The following is a 26366-nucleotide window of genomic DNA, read 5'->3' on the forward strand; positions in this document are numbered from 1 at the left end:
CCCAGCCCCTGGCCTCAGCTTTCTGCTCAGTGGCCTGGTAGGACAGGGTGACTGTGGCCTTGGGTCCAGGCAATCACTCCCACCCTGCTCCTGTCCACTTTCCTTCATTCTACCTTCCCCCACCAATGTTTCCTGAGAGCCCTACTGTGCACCCAGACCCACAGGAGGTTCCAAAAGAAACAGGCAGATCTGCTGCTCTCTGGAGCCCACCATCCAGCAGGGCTACAGGGTGGTGGGGGCCATGACAGTGAGAGTGCTTTGTCCACATCTAAGCTGAGGCGAGAGCCAGGCGCTCGGGAAGCCAGCTGGGCATTAGGCAGGAGAGAATGTGTTCGCAAGCTTGGAGGTCAGAAGGCTGTGGTCACACTCTGACCAGGACAGGAGAGAGACACCAGCGCTCCGAACCTCAGTTTCCCCAACTGCAAAATGGGTTGTCGTGAGGATAACATAAAGTGTTTGGCTCGTGCTGGCATCCAGTTAACCCTCAACAAACCCCAACTCGGGTTCCTGAATGCTGAGTGGCTGCAGCCCCCCTGCCCTGGTCCCGAGCAGGTCCCTCAGGACCCGAAGCAGAAGGGACCTACTCCTCGGCGATCATGTCCGCCTGGGGGTGCTTCATGTGCTTGGCGATGGCTGCGTCCACCTCCAGCACATACAGCAGCTTCTCTGAGTCTGAAACCTTCTGCAGGGCTGAGTCCCGGTGCTCCGGCTGCCGGCCCTCCTGCAGCCGGGCCAGGTCCTGTGAGAGTCACAAGAAAGGGGCGGGGAGAGAGAGTGAGCAGGGACTCAGTGAGCACAGCTGGGATGGGAGGGACGGGGAGGAGAGGGGCGAGCAATGGCCTCCCCCAGCCCTGCCCAGCCTCTGCTCAAGTGCCTGCTGTGGCCGGCTCGGGACACAGCTGTGCACAAAGAGACATTGCCCCCGCCCAGCCCAGGGGAGAGGAAGACCCCCAGAAAGGCAAGTCATAGATAAACCTCACAAAGGTGACTGCAAGTTCCTACAAGTTGGTGTTTACCAAGGAAACACAGCAGAGGGGGAACATGGGGGACCTGCTTGAGCTCTGGGGGTCAGTGAGGCCCCTCTGAGGTGGTGACACAGGCTAAGAAGGAAGGAAGAAAGGGAAGAGTGTTCTAGGCAGAGGGAATAGTCTGTGCAAAGGTCCTGTGGGAGGAAAGGATGGCTGTGATTGAGGCTGGAAGGAGGTACGGGGGAGGAAGTGGGAGACGGGGCCCCACCTATCCTTAAAGGCAATTCCTCCAGGGGCTCTGCAGGGAACAGGGTACAAGCTGGGAGCACAGTCAGGGGTTGTGACAGGGCCTGGGTGAGAGCTGAGGGTGGCCCACGCTGGGGTGTCACCAGTGAAATGGCGAGAATGAACCAAGTGGGTGGGCATCTGGGAGGCACGATGGATAAGTCGCTGATGAGTCCAGGGTCTCTGCTTATTTACGGAAGAACAATGAATGAGCAGCGGGTACAGCAGGTTTCTAAACACAGTCCATTAATCCACTTAGTGGACTTTCAGGGAGCATGGCTGGGCACTGTGCCAGGCCCGGGGGACCCCAGGCCCAGGGGGGATGAGTCAGAGACTGGACTGGGGGTCCAGAGACTGGACGGGGGTCACATGGGGGAACTCGCGAGGCCAGTCCCCTCCCCTCGCTGGGTCTCGGCGTCCCCATCTCTGCAATGGGAGTAAGAGAAACCCCTGCTTCAGAAGAGGCATCCAAGTGACCCAAGGACTCTCCCTTGGCAGTGAGAAGGTGGGAGCACAAACGTAGGCTCGTCAGGGACGAGCCTCAAAACCATGCAAGTGAGAGGAGCCAGACATGGAAGGCCACGCTGCACGGGACCGATTTATGGGAACTGCCCCGAGTCGGCTAATTCACAGGCAGAAAGTAGATGAGTGGCTGCCAAGGGCTGGATGGGAGTGGGAATCTGTAGTCAATGGACACAGGAGATCTTACGAAGGGATGAAAAAAAGTTCTGAAACCAACCTACAGAAATGACTGCACCACTTGGTGATGTTACTAGAAACCATTGCACTGTACGTTTAAAGGGGGTGCATTTTTCCGATCTGTGAAACATGCCTCAATAAAGATGTTGAAAAAGAAGAAGGAAGAAATGGCAAAAGGAAAAAGAAGTGAACAGAAGTGATGTGGTGCCTGGTACGGTGTCAAATGACTCAACTTCCTCTCGGAGGAAGAGAAGGTATCCAGCACGTTCTTCCAGGTCTTTCCTGGGCCGGGAGGGCTAAGCAGCAAGTGGGCCCAGTGCCCTGAGGGGCTTGGGGGTGAGGTCCACGTGGCAGAAGTCCAATGGCGCTGGGCCATCACCCCACCATGGGTGGGTCTGGCGAGTTAAAAAGTTGCAACAAAATGTCACGGTTCTTGGCTTGGGTGGAATTTTATCAGCTCCACCATCACCAGCTGATCTGAAGCTCTGCTGGGCAGTTATAGTGTCAAAGATTAATTTTGCAAAAGGAGGAAGTAAATTAATCATTCCCTATTTCACACAGGTGCAGGTGCTGTGTGGGAACGCAAGCCCTCTCCAGCCGAGACAAGAAAGAACATCTAGTGGGGAGATATGCCATGTGGGTGTTCAACAGTCAACAGTTGGACAAGACTGATCAATGGGAACAGAGGTCAGCAGAGTGGTTACCTCTGGGGGATACTGATTGGGAAGGTCCCTCGGGACCTTTCGGGAAATGTCCTCTATCTTGACCTGAGTAATGGTTTCATGGGTACCTACTGATGCAAAAACTCACAAGGGTGAGCTCTTAAAACTTGGACACTTTCCATAGACAAGTTTTTTAAAGTAAAAAAAAAGAAAATCATAGGGACTGACATATCTTGTAAATGACACACACACTGATGGACAGATGAAGGACAAAATCATAGGGACTGACATATCTTGTAAATGACACACACACTGATGGACAGATGAAGGACAAAATCATAGGGACTGACATATCTTGTAAATGACACACACACTGATGGACAGATGAAGGACAAAGCAAACCCAGGAGATGTGGTGAGGATAGGGATGTTCTCCAATTCTTCCAACTTTCCTGGCATTTAAAAATTGGGATCGACACAAAAGGTCACATGCTGTATGATTCTGTTTATATGAAATATCCAGAATAAGTATATCCAAAGAGACGGAAAGCAGATTAGCGGTTGTCAGGGGCTGTGGGGAGGGGATGGGGAATGACTGCTGACGGGTGTGGAGTTTCCCTTTGGGGCGATGAAAGTGCCCTGGAACCAGATAGAGGCAGTGGTTGCACAACATCGTAAATGTACAAAATGCCATGGAATTGTACACTTTAAGTGGTTAATTATATCTTATGTGAATCTCACTTCCATTAAAAAAATAGGAAAGTTCAAGAGAACGTTTGGGTAGTAAAATTAATAATGATGTTTTCTTCCAAAAAAAGGAAGGAAGGAAGGAAGAGAAAAGACAGAAAGATTATCCCATGCAGTCTTCAAAGAGTGGTTTCTTTTCTTAAGTTTGTTCATTTGAATGAAAAGAAAATAGTTCAAAATTATCTCCCTAAAACATCCTTGTTACTTTGAGTCATTACTCTAAGCAAATACAATGAGAGAGCTGGATGCTATTCACACGCACAAGAAAAGGTCACAGGTACACGAGAAGGTTAATGGATGATGGTTCTCTCTGGTGGTGGAATTATACGCCATCTTAATTTGCTTCGTTATACTTGTTTATCGGTCCTGAAATGTTTGTAATGAACACATATTACTTTTATTAGGAGGAAAAAAGGACACACTCCAAAAAGCTGTTTTCATTTAGGAAAGCACACGCCACCATGGCAGTCACAAGAGAGGGGACAAAAAAACTGCCAAAGGGGCTGGGTACCAGGGCAAGGGCATGGCCAGAGGGAAGGATGCTGGCAGGGCTGGCTGAGGCCGGAAAGAAAAGTGGGAGGTGGAGGCAGGAAAGGAATGAGAGAGGGGAGGGGGGACCCTGAGGGAGGGGGGCCCTCTTGCCTTTCCTGCCCCACTCTCCCCATGCCCCCACTTCTCACCCCCAGCTGTGCCATCCCCAGCCCACTCTTGTCCCTCAGGTCTCAGGGGGACTGGTCCTCAGGTGGGTGGATCCCTTGGCTCTCAGAGGAGTGGCAGCCACGTCTGGGCCTGGGGACAGCAGTGGGGCCGGCCGGACCTTGACCTCTCTCGTGACCTGTCCACCCTCAGCCACCCACTCCTCTGGACCCTCGTCTTAGTCATGCCTGGAATGCAGATGAAATACAGACGCCCAGTTAAATTCAAATTTCAGATAAACAATGGATAATTTTATAATATTATTATATCCCAAGTAGTACATGGGATATAATTATACAAAAAAAAATATTTGTGTTCTAAAATTCAAACTTAACTGGATACCCTATATTTTTATTTGCTAAATCTGGCAACCCCACCTGTGGGATGCCTCTGGGGTCAGCTCTGTCACTGACGCAGTCCGCCCTGGCCCTCTCTGAACCTCAGTTTCTCCAGCTACAAAAAAACATATAAACTCAACCGCACTGGGCTGTGGAGGGTTCAGAGAAGAGGGGGTCATCTTAGCAGCTCATAGGACTGAGCATGGCTCCAGTGTGGCCCACGGTGCAGGATCCCCAGGAGAACCTTTGGGCTCAGGTCGGTTGTTATCCCCATGTTACAGGAGAGGAAACTGAGGCACAGAGAGGGAAAGTGATCTCCCCAGCCTGCATCTGAGTAGTGGCAATGGTAGGAGAAGTAAGGATGATGATGTTGATAATAATAGTGAGCCCTGCACTGCAGCTGCATAATCTCATCGAATCTTTACAGCAGCCCAGCAGGTGGGGACAATCGCTCTTACCCTTTCAGAGGGAATCGCATGAACAGAGAGGTAAGGTGACTTGCTCAAGGTCACACAGTAAGTGGCAAAGCTGGGATCCTAACCAGAGCCTGGATCCTGAGTCTGTGGTTCTCCTCCAGATGGGGCCCATAAGCTGCAGCAACTTTGTACCCGGGGTGGAGGAGCTGGTACTACCAGCAATAAGGAGGTTCCTCTTCAGTGCATCTCCACCTGGGCACTTTGACATTTGCGGCTGGATCATTCCGTGTACGGGGCTGTTCTGTGCACTGTAGGGTGTATAGCAGCATCCCTGGACTCCACCACTAGATACCCACCCACTGCATTCCCCAAGTTGTGACGGCTAAAAATGTCTCCAGATGTGACCACATGTCCCCTGGGGGCAGAATCACACCCAGGTGAGAACCACGGGGTCAGACAAGCCCCTGGTCCTGAGCAGGGCTGGTGGCACAGGGAGCACCAGGGTGGGTGATGGGGCACTCACGCTCTGCAGCTTGGCCTCCGTGTCCACGATGTTCCTCTCCACTTGGTCGGCATTCTTCTGCAGCTGCTCAATCAGCTCTGACAGCTCCTTGTTAGAGACGCTGCAGGCGGAAGAAGGGAGGTAGGCGGAGGGCCAGAGGGCAAGGGCCGGGTCCCCACCAGCACCCAGCCTCCCAGGCTGTCCCCAGCCCCAGGCTTGGAGCAGGAGCTGTCCAGTGAGCCTCAGATGGAGCTTGGCTGTCCCCCCAGGGCAACGTCACTAAAGGCACAGAAAGGAGGCAGCACCTGGCAGGGAATCAGCCCTCGCTCTGGCCATCGCTCTAACGCTTCTGTTTTACCATGCTGGCAGAGCACACTTACCCTTTTATTCCACATTTTTTACTGAGATGTAAAATTCACCCTTTTAAAGTGTATAATTCAGTGGTTTTTAGTGTATTCACAAGGTTGTATAACCATCATCACTATGTAATTCCAGAATGTTTTCATCACCCCCAAAAAGAAACTCCGCATCCTTTAGTACTCACACTCCTCACCATCCCGCCCTACGGCCCCTGGCAACCACGAATCCACTTTCTGTCTCTATGGATTTGCCTATTCCGGACATTTCATAGAAATGGAATCATACAATACGAGCGACGCCTTTCATGTCTAACTTCTCTCACGTACCAATATTTTTGAGGGTCATCCATGTTATAGCATGTGTCAGTGCTTCATTCCTTTTTATGGCTGCATAATACTCCACAGCTTGAATATCTCACAGTTTACATATCCAGTCATCCACTGATGGACATTTGGGTTGTTTCCACCTTTTGGTCATTACAGATCAGGCTGCTATGAACATTTGGGTACAAGTTTTTGTGCGAGCAGCATTATTAAATACCTGACACTTTTAATCTACTCACTCTTTATACTTAAATAAATTTACTAAAAAAAGGAAATTGCTCTTCCCATTGCAAACATAAAACCAGAAGTCCTTGCCATCAATGGAGGTAACCACCAAAATAAATTCCACGGAAATAAAAGGATGGCATTAAGTTCTAGCCGGACACTAGGCCGCCTGCACATGTTGAAGCTGAGCCTTGCCCTCACCTGCTTAAAAGCAGAGCTTGGCACATGCTGCAGCCAAGTTAGAGCTGTGCTGGCACCAGGCTGAGACCTCCTGGGTGTTCTCAGAGCATCTGAGAGAGACCTGAAATCAGAACGGCTTTCTCACTTGGTGTTTCTGTGTTTCCTCCTGTCACATCTGTCTGCCCCCCCGAAATCACACCACAGACCACTCTGGCAAACACTACTGTGGGAGTGAAGACCTTGGCTTTGGACTCAGATGTGGATTCTCGCTGTGCGACTTGGCCAAGCTGCTGTCCCTCTCTGTGCCTCTGCTTCCTGCTGTCAAATGGACCTTTCCCAGTGGGGTGTTAGGGATGGGAGTGAGGTTATGCTGGCAAAGAGCTGGGCACCCAATAAATCTCACAAAGGTTCAAAGGTTCATGATTATAGTCGTTAAGGAGCCTTACTGATCCAGCTCCGACTTTGTTTTCTTTAAACAAAGGAAGGAACAAAGACCAGAGAGGGAAAGCAACTTGGTTAATGTCACACAGCCAGCCAGCCAGCCAGCCGGCCAGCAACGGTCAAGATTAGTACTTACCCCTCTAATCTCCATCAGAGACCTTTTATACCAGCTCCACAGTGGGGTCTGAGAAGCTAAGCACCCAGAGCATCATTCTGCCCACACTCAAGCACTTACTATGTGCCAGGCCCAGTAATGCACACAGGCACAGCCACCCCCAGACTGGGAGGAAATCAGAATTTATAGAAATAGTCACGAGACTGAGGCAGGCATGACCAGGCAAGCCTCCTGACCAGCTTGGTAGGAATGGGGATGGTCAGTGAAGGCTTCCTAGAGGAGGTGGTGGTGGCTGGGTTCTGAAGGATGAAGAGGAGTTGGGGTTTGTGGGCAGAAGGCTCCGATGAAGAGAGGCCATAAAAGAGGCAGGTCCTGGGTGTGTCCCTTGGGGTGGGCCAGGGCAGGGCTCTTGACCATCAAGCAGAGCGGGCAGCCAGCTCTTCAGAGTGGAATTCCTCAAATCAAGGCCTGGGACCCACCTATTGTGGCACGAAACATTCAGATTCCCAGGCACTAACCCAGAGCCTCTGAATCTGGATCTCCAGAGCTGGACCCAGGAAGCTATATTATTATTGCTACTGTTTTTACAGGTTCCCCAGGGGACCCTGATACCCTCTAGGGTTTGAGGTCCAACACTGCAGGTACTGCTGGCGTGGGGGGAAGCTGGAGGGGGGTGGAAACAGGCATACAAACAGGAGCTGTGAGTCTGTCCAACCACGTCCCAAACCTTGCCTGAGGGCCTGCTCTGTGCCAGGTCTGGACACACAGGAACTAGGGGGAAGAGGGGAGGGTCTTAGGGAATAAGACCCAGGCCACACTCTCTGCAAAGTCAACCGAGGAGGCAGCCTTTCCCAAAGTGGGGCCCCAGGAACCCCAGTCCTGTAAATCACTCCTGGAATGAAGGCTTTGTCAGTCTAGGCAGTTAGGAAAACCCAACTCCTCAGTAAGCTCAGGAGCCAGTAAAGGCTCTGAGAAGTCCTGCAGTGGAGAAAGCTGGTATTCAGTAGAGCATCCAGGAAGGCTCAGAAGAGGGGACTGTGGGTAGAGGATCTGGGTAAGGAGGGATAAGGCTGCCAGGTCATGGGCTGACCCCCACTGCCCCCCACCCTGGCTGGGCGGAGCACATGGGGAATGCGAGCACTTCTGCCCTCAGCCCTACCCCAGCCACTGACCCCAGCCTGGCCTCAGCGCTCAGACGTGTTGAGTCTCAACCCAATATTTAACCCATGACAGTTGGGGCCACCACTGGGAACCTGCAGTGTAGGTTAGGTGGGGGCCTCATCCCTGTCAGGTCCAACGCAGCTCCACCTCAGGGCATGGGGCCAGCTCTCAACCAGCCCCTTCACTGGCTGGGGCAGGTTCGAGGAAAGTGCCTCCTGGACCCCACCCTGGCCAGCCCATTACTCCAGCTGAAGCCCAGCACTGGAAGGGGACACAGGGTGGGGGTGGGGGGGACAGCCAGCCCCAGGGACCTGGTGCTCCTAGTGGAGAACAAAGGACAGCTCAGTGGGAGCTGTGGTCAGACAGGCATGGGTTCCAAGTCCTGTTGGACCACTTACTGCTTGGACCATCCCAGGTAAGCACCTTACCCTCGAGGCGCCTCAGTCTCTCCATCTGTTGACTGGGGATGACCACAGAGTCACCATGGTAATTGGACACTTAGTGCACACGCTTCACCAGACATCAGACACGTTCACAGCATCCTCACCCTAAGCCCCTGGGGGAGGTTTGTGTGCCCTTTACAGGTGAGGAAACCAGCAATTTTACTTGATAGATATCAAGAGAAATGAAAACATAGGTCCACACAAAAACTTGTACACAAATGTTCATAGCAGCACTATTCACAATAGGCAGAAAGTGGAAGTAACACAAATGTTCAACTAATGAATAGATAAATGAAATGCAGGATATCCATACAACGGAATACAGCTCAGCCAAAAAAGGAATGAAACGCTAATACAGGCTACGGTATGGAGAAACCTGGAAACCATTAGGCTAAGTGAAAGAAGCCAGATACAGTCACAAAAGATCCACTTATATGAAATGTCTACAATAGCTAGATTCCTCGAAGCAGAAAGTAGAGTAGTAGTCGCGAGGGGCTGGGATGGGGAGGAAGGGGAGCAAGTGCTAAAGGGTGTGGGTTTCTTTTTAAGGGGATGAAATGTTCTAAAATTGATTATGGTGATGGTTGTATAATTCTGTGAATATACTCAGAACGGCTGAATTGTACATTTTAAATGAGTGAATTATATGATATGTGAGTTATATCTCAATAAAGCTGTTATCGAAAACATTGGCAAGTGCCATTTGTAAGTGATAGGGGTTTGTTTCTTCTTCCCTCACCACCTCGAGTGGTCCCTGCCTTTTTATCCTGTTTTCCATGGAGGCTGGGCCAGCTCCGGGTTATGCCCAGCTGCCTGGAAGATGCTAGTTAAACACTCACAGAGGGATGACCACGTGCCCGGCTGGTGCTAAGCAAATCACATATAGATTAGCTCATTAATCCTACCACCCCCTGAAGTAGCACTGTTCTGAGTGCACAGAGCCATTAGATAACTTGACCACAGTCTCACTGCCAGAAAGCAGGGTGGAGCTGGGATTCCAATCCAGGCCTCTGGAGAACAGTCTCAGCACTTCTGCCTTTTGGGTTTGGAGTCCTGAATGAGTGACCCCAAAGGGTCTTGCATTCCTCCTGCCATCTAGCTGGCCATGGGAGCAAACGTGTGTCCCCTTGAGAGCTGCAGAGCCGCACACCAGGAGTATAGGAATGTGGGCGGGTTGGGAACCTGCAGAGAGGGGGTGCAGATCCCAAGAGGGCTGGGAACTGGCTGGGCCGGTCCAGCTTTTCATCTGGCTAATGAGCCACACTAAGGCAGCCAGACGCCACACCAGGGTGCTGTCAGCCCGCCCGAATGATGGAGGCCCAGATACAGCCCTTCCCTAGCAACCTCTTCTGAGTCTGGTCCCACCCACGGAGATGAAAATCTCCTGGTTGAGCCAGAAAAGCCGAGGTGCCCCCACCCACCCAGAGAAGGGAAGGAACCAGGGAAGCGGCTCTAAGTGACAGGCTGAGAGAGGGACATGCCCAGCCTCCCTCCACTTACTCAGAAGTTTAACATGGACACAGGGGCTGTGGGCAGTGACCATGGGCACTGGTAGTTGCATCCGAAGTCATCCAGCCCCACCTGCTCATTACATATGTGAGCAAACTGAGGCCCTCAGAAGCGAACGCACCCACCCAAGGTCACACGGTGGGCAGCCAGTGTCCTTAGTCAGACAGGGTTCAAATCCATTTGTGCAACCTTAGAGGAGGTACTTTACATTTCTGGGCCTCGGTTTTATCATCTGTCAAATGGGCAAGATACATCCTATCTAGGTAAGTGAGGTGGGCAGTGAGGGTCAGGGTCACTTCTGGAAACACCAGAATCTCAAGCTTCAAAGACCACTTTGGGGTTCAAGGACTGAGCTGGAGGTTGGGAGCAGCCTCTAGGGGCCCATAAGCAGATTAGACATCATGTAAGCTCACGAGTGGAGTGTCACCGGTTTTACCAGCGCCTAAAACAGTGCCTGGCACACAGGAGACACTCAACAAATACTTATGCTGTACAGCAGAAACTAACAACATGGTAAATCAACTACACTCCAATAAAAAATAAGAAAACAAAACCAAATATCCATTCTAATCACCTAGCGCAGGGGCCCCATAAATGGTGACAAAGACTATTCATGAAACACCTATTCATTGCACTTTTACTCCCTGCAGGGCTTGCCATTCAAATGAGACTGAGCCCTTACATTGCTCCCTGATCTGTGCATGGGGCTCTGCCTGTGGACCCCCTTTCTCTTCTGGGAACCCCTTCTTGCCAGTGGCGCCTGGTCCTGTAAAATAGGTTCCTTCTAAAAAAAACAGTAACTTGGGGGCTTCCCCGGTGGTGCAGTGGTTAAGAATCCACCTGCCAATGCAGGGGACACGGGTTCAATCCCTGGTCTGGGAAGATCCCATGTGCCACGGAGCAACTAAGCCCGTGTGCCACAACTACTGAGCCTGCGCTCTAGAGCCCGTGTGCCACACCTACTGAAGCCCGTGCACCACAACGAAGAGTAGCCCCTGCTCGCCGCAACTAGAGAAAGCCTGCAAGCAGCAATGAAGACCCAACACAGCCATAAATAAATAAATAAATAAATATTTTTAAAATAAACAAAAAATTTTAAATAGAAGTAAATGTTAAAAAAAATTCTTATAAAAATAAATAAAAATCAGTAACTTCACAGCGCTGGGGACGGCAAGGTGAACAATACCAGGGAGAAGGTGCGTCTAAATGGAGGACACGGCACTCTCTCGGAATCCTCCTCAATAACGCAAAACCTCCATGTCATCGCTGGGAGCCAGCAGACAAACGCAAATTGAGGGACGGTCTACAAAACACCTGACCAGACCTCTTCAAAAGTATCAAGGTCACAAAAGACCAGACTAAGGGTTAGATGACAGACCTGATGACTAAATGCAACCTGGGGTCCTGGAACAGAAAGAGGGCATTGGGGGGAACTGGGGAGGCAGAACAAAGTTCATAGCTCAGTTTTCTACAAAAAGGTTCCTTCTAGATTTCCAGGTTTTCAGCAAAATCCTATAGGAATGGATGCTTCTGGGTGATGGTGTGTCCAGGATGCCCACGTGGACAGGTAGGGCAGTGGGTGCTGTGGCCTGACACCCCATCTGGTAAAAGCTGACAGGGACCCAAGACTAGGCTGTCCCCAGAAACAGCCCTCTCAGCCCAGCCCAGGCTGCAGTCAGGGGATGCGAGTGGGTTTCATAAGCCAGGTATGGTCACACCCAGCAGACTGGGGCTGTTTCTCCAGAGAACCTGCCTTTGTTTTCTTTTCCAGGGCTGAGGAAGTTGGAGTCTGGCGAGGGTCCAGGTCCCATCTAAGGCACAACAAGGGGCCCCATTTACTTGGCCTGGTCTGCGTATGAGACTCCTGGTAAAAGGAGGGAAAACGGGGTGCAGGCCACCCGGGGGGCTGCCTCAGAGCCCCGGGGTGGGTTTGAGGACACTCGGGGACAAAGAGTTGTTTTCTGGGTCTGAGCCCACAGGCACCAGCCTGGAACAGACGTCTCTTTGTATCTCAGGATGTACTCTGAGTGTTGGAACTGTGGGGAGACGGCCTGGGAGCCTCAAGTGGCATCGGGTATGCTCTCTCCGTCACCGGGAGTTAGAAACTCAATAACCACAGCCCGACCTGCTTTGCAGGTGGCCACTCACAGCCCAAAAGGTCAGCTGCAGAGTGGGGAGCTGGGGCTGGAACCCAGTGCTGTGATGTCCAGGGGGCAGCCCAGGACAGCCTGTGGTGTCTGGTCAGCGGGCCAGCAGGGATGCCAACTAGAGAAGTGAGGACAGAGGTGGCACTCCAGGTCACCCAGACTCTGTAGATGCTCCATATGGAGCAAAAAGAAAGAGAACACAGGCGTCTCAGAGGACCCTCAGCCCCACCCACCACTAGTCACTTCTTCTTGCTATAGTTTGTGTGGGGAGCCCCTGGCCCTTTCCCACGATATAGCTGTACTGCAGTATAGCCTGGTGGTTAAGCACCCAGACCAATGGCAGGCAGCCTAGATTCAGATCCTGACACAGTCCTTGTTAAACTGTCAGTTACTTAGCCTTTCTGAGACTCAGGTTCCCCAACTGTCACTGGGGGTCATGGCAGTCCACACCCCTCAGGGCTGGGGCAGTTAATTGAGAGAGCAGATAGAGGACTTCCCTAGTGGCAGAGCGGTTAAGAATCCACCTGCCAATGCAGGGGACACGCGTTCGAGCCCTGGTCTGGGAAGATCCCACATGCCGTGGAGCAACTAAGCCTGTGCTGAGCCTGCGATCTAGAGCCCATGAGCCACAACTACTGAGCCTGCATGCCACGACTACTGAAGCCCATGCGCCTAGAGCCCGAGCTCTGCAACAAGAGAAGCCACTGTAATGAGAAGCCCGCGCATCGCGACGAAGAGTAGCCCCGGTTCGCCGTAACTAGAGAAAGCCTGCATGTGGCAACGAAGACCCAACACGGCCAAAAATAAATAAATAAATAAATACATTTATAAAAAAAAGAGAGAGAGAGAAAGAGGGGATACAAAGTGCTGCCTCGGAGGGAGCCCGGGGTTCTCTGCTTCCACCCCGAGTCACCACCCAGGGATTTGGGCTCCTTTTAAGGAGCAGATAAAGGCCAGCAGCTAAGGCTCCATGTGAGAACCCACGGGTACGGAGAGCTAAAAAAAGACCCCGGGCCACCCACACCATCCACACCGATCCTTGTGCAAGCCCAGACGCACTCTGCTTCCACCTTGTGGATGTCACCCCGCCCGGGCGTGGAGAATTCACAAGTAACCTCAATATTTGGAAATGTCTCCTCCGACTCCTGCAGGGAGAGGCCATGCACGTATAAGGGTAATGAGGCTGCAAGGAGGACCGGCTCTCAGGCCCGACCACCTTGAGTTTGGACTAAGGATCAGGTCACTAGGTTTGGGGATTTGAGAGGTTCAGGGTGTTTCTACCATGAGTTTTGCCGCTCTGAGAACTCTCCCCTGTCTGCATCCGGGAAACCACAGGACGGAAGGGTGGGGAGGCCTCATCTATCAGGTCGTTTAAGCAGAACACCAAGAACCACCCCAGATCCCTGCCTCTCCCTCTCCTGCTTCCACCTAGGAACAGAGTCCTGTGCTCCCATCCTCTCTCGGGCCCTAAGGTCTTCACCTTGATCAAGCGCATCACCTCTCACCTGGACCAATGCCAATAGCCACCCCCAACCATCTCCTTGCACCCTGACTCTCGCTGCCCCCAGCCAGCTTCGGCACATTCATCAGAGATATTTCAACGATGCAACCAGATCTCGCCATTGTCTGGCCTCAAACTTGCCAATGCTCCCAAACACTCTCAGAAGAGAGCTCGCTCTCCTGCCCAGGACCTGCCTCTCCCGCCCCAACCTTTGCTGCCTTTAGCTCTCCCTCTCCTGGTCACCCTGCACCAACTGGCCCATTCCTCTCTATCCTGCCTGCAGGGAGGGAAACTGAGTCAGCCTGGACCAGGGAAAGAACGTAGACTGAGTTTGGGCTCGGGCAGGTTCCTTAGTCTCTCTGTGCCTCGGTTTTCTCATCTGCAAAATGAGTATAAGAATCAGCCCCACCCAGAGGGTTGAGACAATTCAAGGAGATGATCCTTGTAAAGCACTCTGGACCTTGGACGTGGCTGTCACACCACAAAGGCTCAGGTTTGTTTCACCTGCCTACCCTTAATTTCCTTGTCCGCACAATGAGCTTATTGCATCTACTGACCGGGTAGCAAACAGAAGCAGGTGGGGTCGGCACTATGTCGCTTTGCTTTCAAGGCCATCGCTGCCCAATAAAAACAGAATATGAGTATATTTGTAGTTAAGTCTTCCTAGTAGCCACATGAAAAACATAAAAAGAAACAGATGAACTTAACTTTTATACACTATTTTGTTTAACCACATATTGCTAAAATGTTATTTTGACAGCTAGTGAATAGAACATTATTAGTGAGATAGTTTACATTCTTTTTTTCATAGTAAGTTCCTCAATGTCTGGCATGTGGTGTACACTTGCAGGACATCTCAGTTTGTTCTAAGCACGTCTCATGTGGCTGGTGGTTAACAAATAGGACAGCACAGTTCTGGGTGGTTCTGGGGCCTCTGGACCGCTTTGCTCTAAGCCCATAGTGACTGCAGCCCATCAGTTCTGCCATAATGAAGCTGATAGATGCTCAGAGCATCTATCCACTTCACTTGGTGCCTGGTACCTAGGGACATGTAATAAAAGGTCATTTCCTGCCACTCTCCCACCAGACCCACACAGGCTGGCCAGACACCTGCCCAAGGCCAGGTTTCATCTATGGGTCTCTGGCTGCCTGACTTCAAAACAATCCAGGGCTCCCAGCTGTGCCCATCAGAGCATGGTGCCTGGTTGTGCAGTGCCAGGACACACAGACCACAGTCCCACACCCTTTCCCAGGCCACCGGAGCTGTAGCATCCTTGCCCATGGCCATGGGGCAGAGCCAGGGGCACGTGACCTGCTCCAGCCATCCCTCCCTCCTGCCTGAGAGAACAGCCTCTTTCCTGACCTGCCACTCCAGGGAACAGCTCACACCCTAGACACCACGGAGAGGCCACAGCTCTGCCATAACCCCCACCCCGTCGGTCACAGCCCAACTTGCTTTCTCTTTCCAGGTGTCGAGATGGGAACTGGCAGGTTAAGAGTGTGTCTGATGGGGACGGCCCTTCCTCCCTGGCCAGGGCCACCTCACCTTCCAGGCCTGAGTCAATCCCCATGTTCTGGCCCTTGATCATGTCCAGGGTTCCTCCCTTTTGGGGTTAATTCTGTCTCTGTAGGTGCCAGCGGGGAGGATCAGTCTCGGAATGCCTGGAATGCACAGGGGCCCACACCCCTCCCAGGAACCAGCCTCCCCAGCCTCACCCCTCCTAGAGCCCAGAGAAGGGGTCTGGCCTCCTACTTGCCACGTAGGCAGGCTGCCTCCAGGGCCAGCCAGGCCCTAAGCGGCCCCCAGGCAACCGCCAAGCTCATCTTGGGGGCTAGGTGTCTCCCAGCCTCCACCTCCTTTAAACACTGCCTGGCTGAGAGAGCGAAGGCTATCACTCCAGGACACCTGCCCTGACCCTGCCACAAAGGCACACACAGTAGGTGCAAGAAATGATCGCTGAATATGAACAACCAAACACTGAGAGGACTCGCTAGATGCCCATCACCCACTCAGCCCTTTCCTGCAACATCTGCCGAAATCTCGCAGCCCTGGGAGAAGGGCACCCTTATAGTAATTGGGGTGCTTTTCTTAATTCCGTGTATTAGGTTATAAACTTTTGGACAAATAGGATTTACTCATCTCTTGGGTTGGCCCTTCTGTAGCCTTTAATTCGAGGCCTTGCACAGGCTTGGGGCTCAATAAATAGATATTGAATTGAGCAGACATTTTATAGCACGGAAACAATTCTTATCTCTCCATTTTCCAGATGAAGATAATTGAGGCTCAAACGGGTTAAGAAACCTGCCCAAGGTCACACAGTTGAAAAGTGATAACGCCAAGATTTGAACAGGTGCCAGAGCCATCTCCTCAGAACATGGGGGATGTCAATACTATTCCACAAAGTGACGGGAGATATTGGGGAGGCGGGACAAAGCAGCAAGGCGTGCACCACCCAGGGGAGGCGTGATGATTTACATCTTGTTGGCATCTTTATCAGTATAATTAAACCCAGTGGTTGAGTAACAATCAGTGGTGGTAGCTGAGGGTGAGTCGTTCTCCTAAGATGTCACCACAAGGGGCTCCCAGCCTGTCCCTCTGAACGGGCCATTGCGGGGAAGGAAATGGTATGAAGAAACCCCTCCCTGGGCTACGCCTTCCCCCGGCGCCGACACGCAGTCCTGCTTTGATCCTAACAACCCATCATCAAGGTTGGTACTATTATTGCTTGCAGTGCAGATAAAGAAGCTGAGCCTGGGGAGGAAGGGAGAATTCCCTGGAGCCAGAAGGTCAGCATTTATGCTGGTGACTGCTGCCACCCCCCGCCAGTTTTTCAGATTGTCAATATTTCTAGATATTCAGTAATTGCTGAATAAATTTTCACCCCCACCCCCAAATCCTTGTCCTCTCTCTGCCCCTCTTACAGGCCCTGGGGATAAGCCCTTCTCCATTACCAAGTCATGCCACAACTACTGAAGCCTGTGCGCCTAGAGCCCATGTTCCGCAACAAGAAAAGTCACTGCAATGAGAAGCCCGCACACCGTAACGAAGAGTAGACTCCACTCACTGCAACTAGAGAAAAGCCCGCATGTGGCAACAAAGACCCAATGCAGCCAAAAATAAATAAATAAATAAATATATAAAATGTTTGCTCAATTCAACACCTATTTATTGAGCCCCAAGCCTATGCAAGGCCTGGAACTAAGGGCTATGAAAGAGCCCCCACCAAAAGATAAGTAAGTCCTTATTGTCCAGAAGTTTACGGTCTAATAGGCAGGATTAAGAAAAGCACCCCAATAACTGTAATTCTAAAGATTCAGATTGCCTAGGTCAGGGTATTTTCATCCATTCTGCCCCATTTAGGCCTTGTTTCCTAACTTAATTGTGAAAATACAGCTCAGTCCGATAAAATGCAGGGAAAGAGCAAGAAGGAAACAAAGAGAAAGCATGATAATAGGAAATACAAAATAATATGGCAGGAGTAGGTCCAAACACATCATTCATTACAATAAATGTGCATGAGTTAAATTCACCTGCTAAAAGATAAGACTCTCAGGTGAGAACAGGAAGACAAAAAAAAAAGCCAGCTCTATGCCATTTTATAAGGCATGTACCTAAAACAAAATAACACAGGAAGGTTGAGAATAAAAGAAGAGAGTGCGACAGACTAGGCAACTGCTGCTTTAGCTCTTTTAAAGGAAGAGCAAGGTGCATATAACTCTATGGACAAGTTATATTGCTCATATACTTAAGGCAATCAGTGAAAACATGGGATTTGATGGCTGCACATCAAAAGACTGAAGTCTGGGCCCTGCTTCATTGATTCTGACTTAACTGGCCTGCAACAGGACCTGGGCATCACCTTCAAAGCTCAGATGATTCTAACGTGCAGGCAGGGCTGGGAACAAGGGAATGAAACACGGTCTTGTGTTACAGGGTTAGGGGAGCAGACTGAGGAAGAATCCCCAGGTCTCTGCAGGAAGGAAGTCTTGTAGAAAGCAATACCCAGGAAGCACCCAACAAATACCAGATTGACTGGTCAACTGACTGATAGGCTCCCTACTAGAAACTTCCATGGTAATTAGCTGGGTGTGGAGGAATTTACTGTCTGTTAATCCTGGGGAAGTAGGTTCTATAGTGAGAGGGCTGCTGGTGTAGTAACTCTGGCTCCGTTTCATGGCCCAATCTGTTTCTGCCCAGGGAAGACCTCCCCAAAAGCGTGTGCTTTGGGGCTCTCATTACAGACACACACACAGAAGTTCAAGCCACTTTGGGTAACACCAAGGCGTGTCTTGGAGATTTCTGCAAGGTTTAAATGGGGCTCAAGCCAATCTCAACACTCCTGGTTGTTACGACGTCATTCCGGGTTTGAGACCAGTGGACAAGGAGTACTGGCCTTGGTTTATGAAGCACGTACTATGTGCCTGATGCTTCACACATGTCACGTCCAGTTCTCTCCATTATCCTACACACCTCTGATTTGCAGATTCAAAACAGACCTCCCACCACTGCTTACTGAGCACCTGCTGTGTGGTAGGCATCGTTCCAGGGATGTGGCAGTGACCACACAGCCTGCAAAGTCCCTGCCTTCATGAAGCCCAGAGTGGGGCAGGAATGTGGCCAGCAGCACAGCTGACAAGAGGCACAGGTGGACCTGGAAGTCAGGTCTGCATCTCCCAAACCCAGGCTGTTTCTATTCTACCCACCAAGCCCTCCATCCCTGCCTTTAGCTTCAGCTTCCCTCTCAGTAACATGGGGGTTTTGTTGCCCAGTTTATAGTTGAGAAGAGTCAAGCTCCTTATCCGGAGCAGCAGGACTGCAGCCCTCTCTGTTCTTGGTGGCATAAACTCAGAATCCTTCCTCAACCTTCAACTAGAACCAAAAAGTCTCCACACCCGGGATGGAGAAGTGAAAACCTTAAAAGCCATGAGTCTGAAATCTGAGCCCAGGCTGCTGGCGCAGCAAAGAATTCTGCACGTGACTGTTTTACTGCAGCTGCTCAGCCTTCCAGGGCCAGCAGGCCTTGATGGGGTGGAGCTACTGGCCAGCGAGCAGCCCATTGTGCATTTATCATATAAGACCTGACAAACCCTCTGCCCAGGAAAGGATGGGCTGGCGACCAGCTGGGACACCCTACCAGCCAGCTCGCCTGCTCCCAGCTCATAGCAGCTGAGACTCTGAAACTCTGAGCCTCACCTGGAAAAGACAGATGAGGGTAATATTAACTAAGAAAGACAATACAATCATAATTTAGGGAGGTTGTTCCAAGCTAGGACTCAACCTCAGAGGCTGTCATGTGTTCACACCTTTCCCAGTTCCCGTCCTGTTGTCCCCTCCCCCACTTCTGAGACTCTCCCTTTGTGTCTCTCCATCCAGAAACCTCTGGCTTGTCCTCCATTTTTAAAAAAGATAAATAAATAAATTTATTTATTTATTTAATTTTTGGCTGTGTTGGGTCTTCACTGCTGCACGTGGGCTTTCTCTAGCTGCAGTGAGCAGGGGCCACTCTTTGTTGCGGTTTATGGGCTTCTCATTGCGGTGGCTTCTCTTGTTGCGGAGCATGGGCTCTAGGCGCATGGGCATCAGTAGTTGTGGCACGTGGGCTCAGTAGTTGTGGCACATGGGCTCTAGAGCGCAGGCTCAGTAGTTGTGGTGCACGGGCTTAGTTGCTCTGCGGCATGTGGGATCTTCCCGGACCCGGGCTCAAACCCGTGTCCCCTGAATTGGCAGGCGGATTCTTAACCACCGTGCCAAGGAAGCCCTTGCAGCCTGTTTATGGAGCACACAGAAGATGGGGGATGGGACAGGGGACTCTCTGCTCAGGCCCTCCCATGCAGGAAAGGGAAGGGCTCCACCTGCCTGGAAGCAGGAAGGGGCACCTGGGGCCTCCCTCCCCAGGCTCAGGAGGATGGAAGACAGAAGACCCATCAAAAGCAGAGAGAACAAAGACCAAGGACCATTTCTGTCTTCGCACTCCTGAAACAGGCCGGGGCAGGCAGGCTGGGAGAGTGGCAGGTGGCACTGGCAACGCCCCGCACAGCCCTGCCTAGAGCGGAGAGGAGCTGGGACTCCTGGGTACTCCTCCCTTGACAAAGAGCCTTGGAAACGCTCCCAAAGGCAGCTTCTCCCCCAGCCCCCAGGGCCCTCCAGAGGTCCCTCACCCTCCTTAGAGCGTTGCCTAAGAGGTATGAATTGAGCTCAGCCTCTCCCCACAAAACTCCCTGCTCCCAGATGAGTGCCCTGACCGTGCCTGAAATGCCACCATTAGCAGCCATTGTTCTGTTCTGAATCTAATTTACTAGGTCTCGTTCCTTCTGCCAAGTGAACTGGGCAAGTGAGGGCAAAGCCAGAGAGAGGAGAGGCAGAAAGGGCTGCTGGGCGGAGTCAGGGATACAAAACCCAATGACTCCACCATCTGGCCTGCAGCAGTCCCAGAGACAGCTGCCACCAGCCCCAAGTACAGGTGGGGAGACCTAGTTTCCCTCCCCAGGGGCCCTGAGCCCCCCACATCAGCCATTTGTGAGCTGTGAGCCCAAGGTGAGTGCCTTTACTATTGGCCTCAGTGTTACCCTCTGTGAAATGGGATACCACCACCAGCCTGGCAGGCTCGGTGTCAGAATGAGATGCTATAACGTCCATGGCCATGCTGGGAGCACAGTAGGTGTTGAGAAATGGCTGCGTGGACCACTCACTCGGTCCTGGTCACCCACATGGTGGGAGGTGGGCTTTGCTGACAGGGCCCTCCCCCAAACTGTTCAAGCTTTCCAGCTTCACTGATCAGTGCATGAGTGTCTCTCCATGTGTCTTAGTTTTTTTTTTTGACTGTGCTGCACGGCATGTGGGAGATTAGTTCCGTGACCAGGGATTGAACCCACGCCCCCTGCATTGGAAGCCCAGAGTCTTAACCATTGGACCGCCAGGGAAGTTTCTCCATGTATCTTCTTTTTTAAAAAAATATTTTATTTATTTATTTGGTTGCATCAGGTCTTAGTTGTGACACATGGGCTCCTTTGTTGCGGCTCGCTGGCTCCTTAGTTGTGGCATGTGAACTCTTAGTTGCGGCATGCATGTGGGCTCTAGTTCCCTGACCAGGGGTCGAACCCGGGTACCCTGCATTGGGAGCTCAGAGTCTTAACCGCTGCGCCACCAGGGAAGTCCCCCTCCATGTGTCTTCTTAAGTGGGGGTCCATGTGAATGCTGGGGTGATTGAATGAGAGTCAGCTGACCTCCTGCCCCACTTGGGCTGCAGCCTCCACAGCTGGAAGAAGACCAGCTGCCTGGTCACCTCTGGTCTTAGCACCATTCTCATCTTTAACAGCAGTGTGTGATTACCAATATTGGCTGCCATGATTTACTGAGCACTCACTATAAGCCCTGGTCTGGGGCTGGGCCCATCACATGCATTATCTTGCTTGATCCACTAGTGACCTCACCAGCTGGGTGTTCCTGCATCACTCCCATTTCACAGATGAGGAAACTGAGACTCAGAGGTGTTACCTGATCTGCTCAAGGTCACACAGCTTAGGAGAGACAGAGCTGGGGCTTCAACTCAAACCTGGATGGCATCAAACTCTATGCTTGTAACCACCGAGAGGCCCAGGGTACCCCAGCTGGCTTCCAGGAGGACACGCAGCTCTTTCACCAGTCTCCAAAGCCTTGGGCCCTGCCTCCCACATAGGGCACCCTCCCATTAGGACTGGGCCATTCTTGCAGGACTGTGCCCAGGTGAGGTCAGGAAGCGAGGCGAGGCTGTTGGGTGCTTACTGGGGCCCAGGCCTGTGTGGAGGGGCAAAATTAGCCCCATTTTACAGATAGGGAAGCTGAAGCTCACAGTGAGGCCAAATTTCTTTGCCAAAATCAAACACAGGCAGAATTCAGTCTAACTCCAGAGCTGGATCTAACCACTCCATTTCTCCCAATGACAGGGCAGACACCTCCCCAGGAAGTCCTCCCTGATAGCCCAGGTCTCCCCGCCCTCACTTCAGACCAGTCAGGGAGCACCAGAGCCATCGGGCTGGAGACCTCGTCTGTCCAGCTCTACATCCCCCCGCACCAGGCTCCCATCACCACCGCGACACAGTCCTGTAACCATACTAGTAATTAAGCAAAATTCCATCAAGTGCAGAGAGACTGTCAATGTCTCTTCCACCTCCACCCGCACCGCCTGGGAATGGTAGCCCTGGAGTTGTGCAGTGCACTGCCTGTCCATCATGGCATCCAGTTCAATCCCAGACACATAGTAGGTGCCTATTCGAATTTATTCAATAGTTATAATCATCATAGCTGCCGTGGACTGAGGCTTCCTATAATTCTCAACCCTTCCCTGCATTATTTCATTTAATCCTCATGCCAACGATATCACCAGGCAGGTACTACTTTTATGCCCATTCTACAGGTGAGAAAACAGAGGCTCAGAGAGGCCAAGCAGCTCTCTCTAGGTCGCACAGCCAGGAAGCAGGGGCTGGCTGGAGCTGTACTCTCAGCCACAAAGCAGGGCGGTAGGACAAGGGCCCCTCGAGACCCTCCCTGCTGAGCTGGATACTATCCTCAGTGACCTGCACCATCAGGCCTGACCCTGTCATTAGTTCAGGTGTGCACACCAGTTCCCATACCTGTCATTAGGAACCAGGGCAATGAGAGCAGCTGAGTTCACACCCAGTTTCAGCTGCTAAAAGTCTGACAAACAGGGAGGGGTGGTTTTCTCCAAGGGGGCTCTCCATTCACTAATTTCTGTTCACTTGTGCAGTCCAAAGCCCGTGACTGCTGGGTGTGAAGGTCGCGAGTCCTGGTTCCTGGATCCCCTTTGCTGGGGACAGGGATGCTGACCCTCAGGCTGGGTAATTCCTATGTGCTGGGGGCATTCTCTCCATTGTTACGTGTGCTCCTCCCAGCAACTCTATGCAGAAGATATTAGCACCATCCCTGCTTTGCAGACAAGGAAACTGAGGCTCAGAGAGGTTTCTGCCCACAGCAGATGTAGCAGAGCCGGGACCAGAGGTGAGGCGCTCCTAGCCTCCTCAATGCTGAATCTCACTGGCAACCCTGCCCGCCTTGCCCCAGACAGAGGAGGAGGGCCCCAGAAAACTCAGGGTGCAAGAATAACTTGGGGGTCAGCACCCTGTGACCAGCAACCACATCTTAGAGTTACAGGTACAGGGCTATGCACTCAGTAACACTCAAGAGACTCTTGTTGACAGAATTGGGCAAGAGGCAACCCCCCACCCCACAATCTGGTCCATGAACTTGTCCCCATCAAGGGGAAGGGGCAGAGGGACATGCTGGGCTGGTACGACCATAGGCACCTGGCTCCTACCCAGGGCTGTGACTGTGCGGGGCCACGGGGGTGTGATGGAAGAGTCTCTCACCCCATCTTGGGGAGAGAATCAGAAAGGCTTCCTGGAGAAAGAGATCTCTAAGCTGAGATCAGTCATTCAGCCAGGGGCAGAGGGTGGCTGCTTTGGGCCAGGAGTATTGAGAGGGGCAGGACCTGTGTCCTTGCCACCCTGAGTCCCTGAAGCTGTAAAGGATGGGAATTCCTTCCTTCCTACCCTCTGCTGGGAAGGCCAAGACCCTCCCAGCTTGTCTGGATTCATTATAACTTTTGTTAGGTCCAAGCCCAGCCCTTGGGGAACTGGATGGATGGAGAGCTGGAGGAAGGGGGAGCTTGAGGGATGGGGGAGGCAGAGGGCAGGGCGAGGCTGGCCCATCTCCCGGTGTGTGGGTGTGTGCGTGTGTGAAGGACTGGAGGGGCCCCAGTCTTGGTGGGGGGAGAACAGAATAGTCCTCCGTGCCTGGCACGGAGCATTTGATTGTGCAACGTCTGAAAGAACAGTTCAGGGACTGGACGGGACCCCAGCTGGGTTTGAGAGCCAGCTGGACTCAGCCACAGAGGAACAGCACGCAGGGCCCTGCCCATTCCCTGGGGATGTGAAAGACCAGGGAGGCTTGTGTGTACGTATGTAATGCAAAGGAGAGAGGGGGCAGTGGGGTCACAGGACAGGGGAGTTTCTGAAAGGACTGGAACTCAAAGAAATGGAAGGCTCACACTCCCCATGCCAGTGTCCAGGCCGCCTGCACCTGTCAGACAGGTCTGCCTGGACTGGACCACAGGGGCAGGGTGGGAGCCCAGGCCAGAGTGTCCTCACTTTCATCTGAGGCCTGGGAGGGAGTGAGGGACAGCTTTCGGTGGAGGGGGTGTCTCAGGTGAGGGCACTTTGGCGTGGATACTCCCAGGCAGGTGGGCTATGCAATTGCTGAGTTCCCCACCTGCCTGAAGCCCCTTGTCGAGAGAAGTCTGGTAAAGGCTCCCTCACAGCTAGGAGGCCCCGCCCCATTTTCCTTAGAGAGAGGACAAGGCAGGGTCTGATTCTGCCCCCACTCTCGATCTTAGCATCTCCAGTTATGAAGTGAATACATTAGGCTTAAAACCGATGTGGCCTGCCGTTTCAAAGCAAACACATTGAGACACGTTATTCCCTTCCCAGGCAGCCCTGAGAACCCGAGGCTTAGAGACGCCACCAGTTTCGGGGCTTTGTGATTTTTCAGGGGGCAGCCACGCCCCTAAGAAATCACGGAGGGAGAAGGCCCCATCGTCTCTCAGCCGATGCGCAGACCCTGGGGCGGGTGGTGGACAAGGGGTGCCTCAGCCCAGCTTCCCCCAATCCGACCCCACACCCACCGGTTCCCCTGGACCAGGTTCTGGAGCGCAGGATGGCAGGTGCTGGGAAGTGCTGCCGCAGGTGGCACAACCCCATCAGGCGCCCCCCCCATCCCCGCCTGCCTGACGCCAGGAGCACCTGCGCGCTCTCCAAGAAGCACTGGTGAACGCCCGCCACTCAACGCCTCACGCTCCAGCTAAATTTCACGGCCCGGGTGCGCCCCTAGACGATGCTTAGGTCCCCTGCGCACCCCACTCCCCGGCCTTGGGTGTAGCGTTCTCCAGAGGACACACCACTCTCCACCCTGGCTGTGCTTCCTGGCCCAGGAGGACCCCTGGCGCAAGGGCGACCCCGCAACACCGAGGTCCCCTGTACCTCCAGCTAAGTTCCTCGCCCTCTAAGCACCCAAGCCAGTGCTCTCTGGGCTCCTAGAACTCTCCGGTGCCAAATAGCGTGTTTTCCCTCGGCGCCCCCAGCCCATCCGCATCCCCACCTTGGCGGTGCTTCCCAGCTCAAGGGTGGCCCTCGGGCCCCGCGTTCCCGCGAGTCGCGCACTCCTGGCTGGGTTCCCAGCCCGCTGGGCCTCCCAGGGCAGTGCTTCCTGCGCACCCCCCCATCCCCCTCAGCCCTCGAGGCTCGGTTGTGCCCCCCACGACCTGGGCGGTGCATCCCGGCCCAGCGCGCCGCCAAGCGCGCTGCGCATGGGCGCCTCCTCACCTGCGGGTCCGAACCGTGGGGCTGTATTTGCCTTTGCTTCTTTTCTTGAAGAGCGAGTTCATGGTGGCGCTCGGGGTGGGCGGGTGGGACGTCGGGTCGCGGCGCCGGTCTGGGCACTGGGCTGCGGAGGCCCCGGCGCGCACCAAAGGGCGAGCAGCGAGCACAGGTGAGCGAGCGGCGGCGCTGGAGCCCCGAGTGCTGCGCGGCTGCGGCGCGCGGTCACTACTCGCGGGGGGCGGGGCTCTCGCAGGCCACTGGCTCTCCCAGCCGCTCCCGAGAAGGTGGTGCTTACCTTCCCGGAGGAGGGGCACCAGGCGGGCGGGGCTTCCAGGCTCGTGCGGCGCCGGGCCAGATCGAGTGGGGCGTCCGCTCTGGAGTGGGGGTGGGGACACCGGGTCTTGTCAGGACACAGCCCACCGCCCAGCACGGACATTCGAGATGCTGGGCAGGTGGGCGGGGGCTCACTGGCCACTTTCCCGAGCGTGCTCAGTATCCCCCTCACCCCCGCGCTCCGGGCCTGGCGCCCCCCTGAATGAGGGCCCCATCTGGCTCTCTGCTGCCCCTCTTGGGCATCAGCGCTTCCTTCTCGTTGGCTGAACCCAGGTGGGTGCCCACCTCCCAGGTGTGGCAGACACTGGATGGGTCTCTATGCCTCGGATAGCTAGCGAATTACATTCAGGTGGTAGCAGTGTCGATGGCAATTGAGAGAAGGGAGCTCTGGAGTGCGCCCGCCTGAGTTCAAATCCTGCCGCTACAGTCAGCTGACTCCTTGGCAAGGCTTCTTGCCGTTCCCAACCTCAGTTTCCTTATTTGTCAAACAGTGATAACAACTGTCCTCCATCCCATAGGAGGTTCCTGTAGTTAATTCACACAAAGCACTTAGCACAGCGCCGGAAGTGCCAAGTTAGACTCTGTGCCAGCACGAGTCCAGGTTAGACCGTGGCCCTGTTGCGCCGTGTGCCAGTAGAGAAGGCTGCAGTTAGCAGACAGTGAACTGAGTCTGGAGGTGAGCCAGAGTGGGGCCCTGGCAGCGGGGAGGGTTCAGCACCACTCTGGAGGGCGCTGGGGCTTCTGAGCTCAGCTGGGAAGGAGGAACACACAGTCCCCCGGGAGATGCCAGAAGGCATTGGAGATAAGCTATGGCCAAAGGGCTCAAATGGGGAGCAATGAGGTCTGAGAGGCAGAGAAAAAGGGGCCCCCACTGGGTATCCAGAGTCCTCAGGGCAGTCCCTTCCCCAGCTGTCTTTTATTTTAAAAATAAGGAGGTGGGGCTTCC

General features: G+C 53.1%; 1 protein-coding gene across 2 annotated transcripts in view; it reads right to left on the reverse strand.

The window, feature by feature from the left end:
* Positions 1 to 25159, reverse strand: part of PPL (periplakin) — a 43289-nt gene extending 18130 nt beyond the window's left edge. For both annotated transcript variants that reach the window (XM_024759828.1, XM_024759827.1), the window contains exons 1-3: positions 25091 to 25159; positions 5334 to 5433; positions 585 to 739 (exon numbers count right to left, since the gene is read on the reverse strand). In XM_024759828.1, the coding sequence (XP_024615596.1) occupies positions 585 to 739; positions 5334 to 5433; positions 25091 to 25152 (317 nt within the window). In that variant the 5' untranslated portion in view covers positions 25153 to 25159. The remainder of the gene's footprint in view (positions 1 to 584; positions 740 to 5333; positions 5434 to 25090) is intronic.
* Between the last annotated feature and the right edge of the window lie 1207 nt (positions 25160 to 26366).

The sequence above is a fragment of the Neophocaena asiaeorientalis genome, unplaced genomic scaffold (genome assembly GCF_003031525.2).
Source record: "Neophocaena asiaeorientalis asiaeorientalis breed wild unplaced genomic scaffold, Neophocaena_asiaeorientalis_V1.1 scaffold254, whole genome shotgun sequence".
Lineage (NCBI taxonomy): Eukaryota > Metazoa > Chordata > Mammalia > Artiodactyla > Phocoenidae > Neophocaena > Neophocaena asiaeorientalis.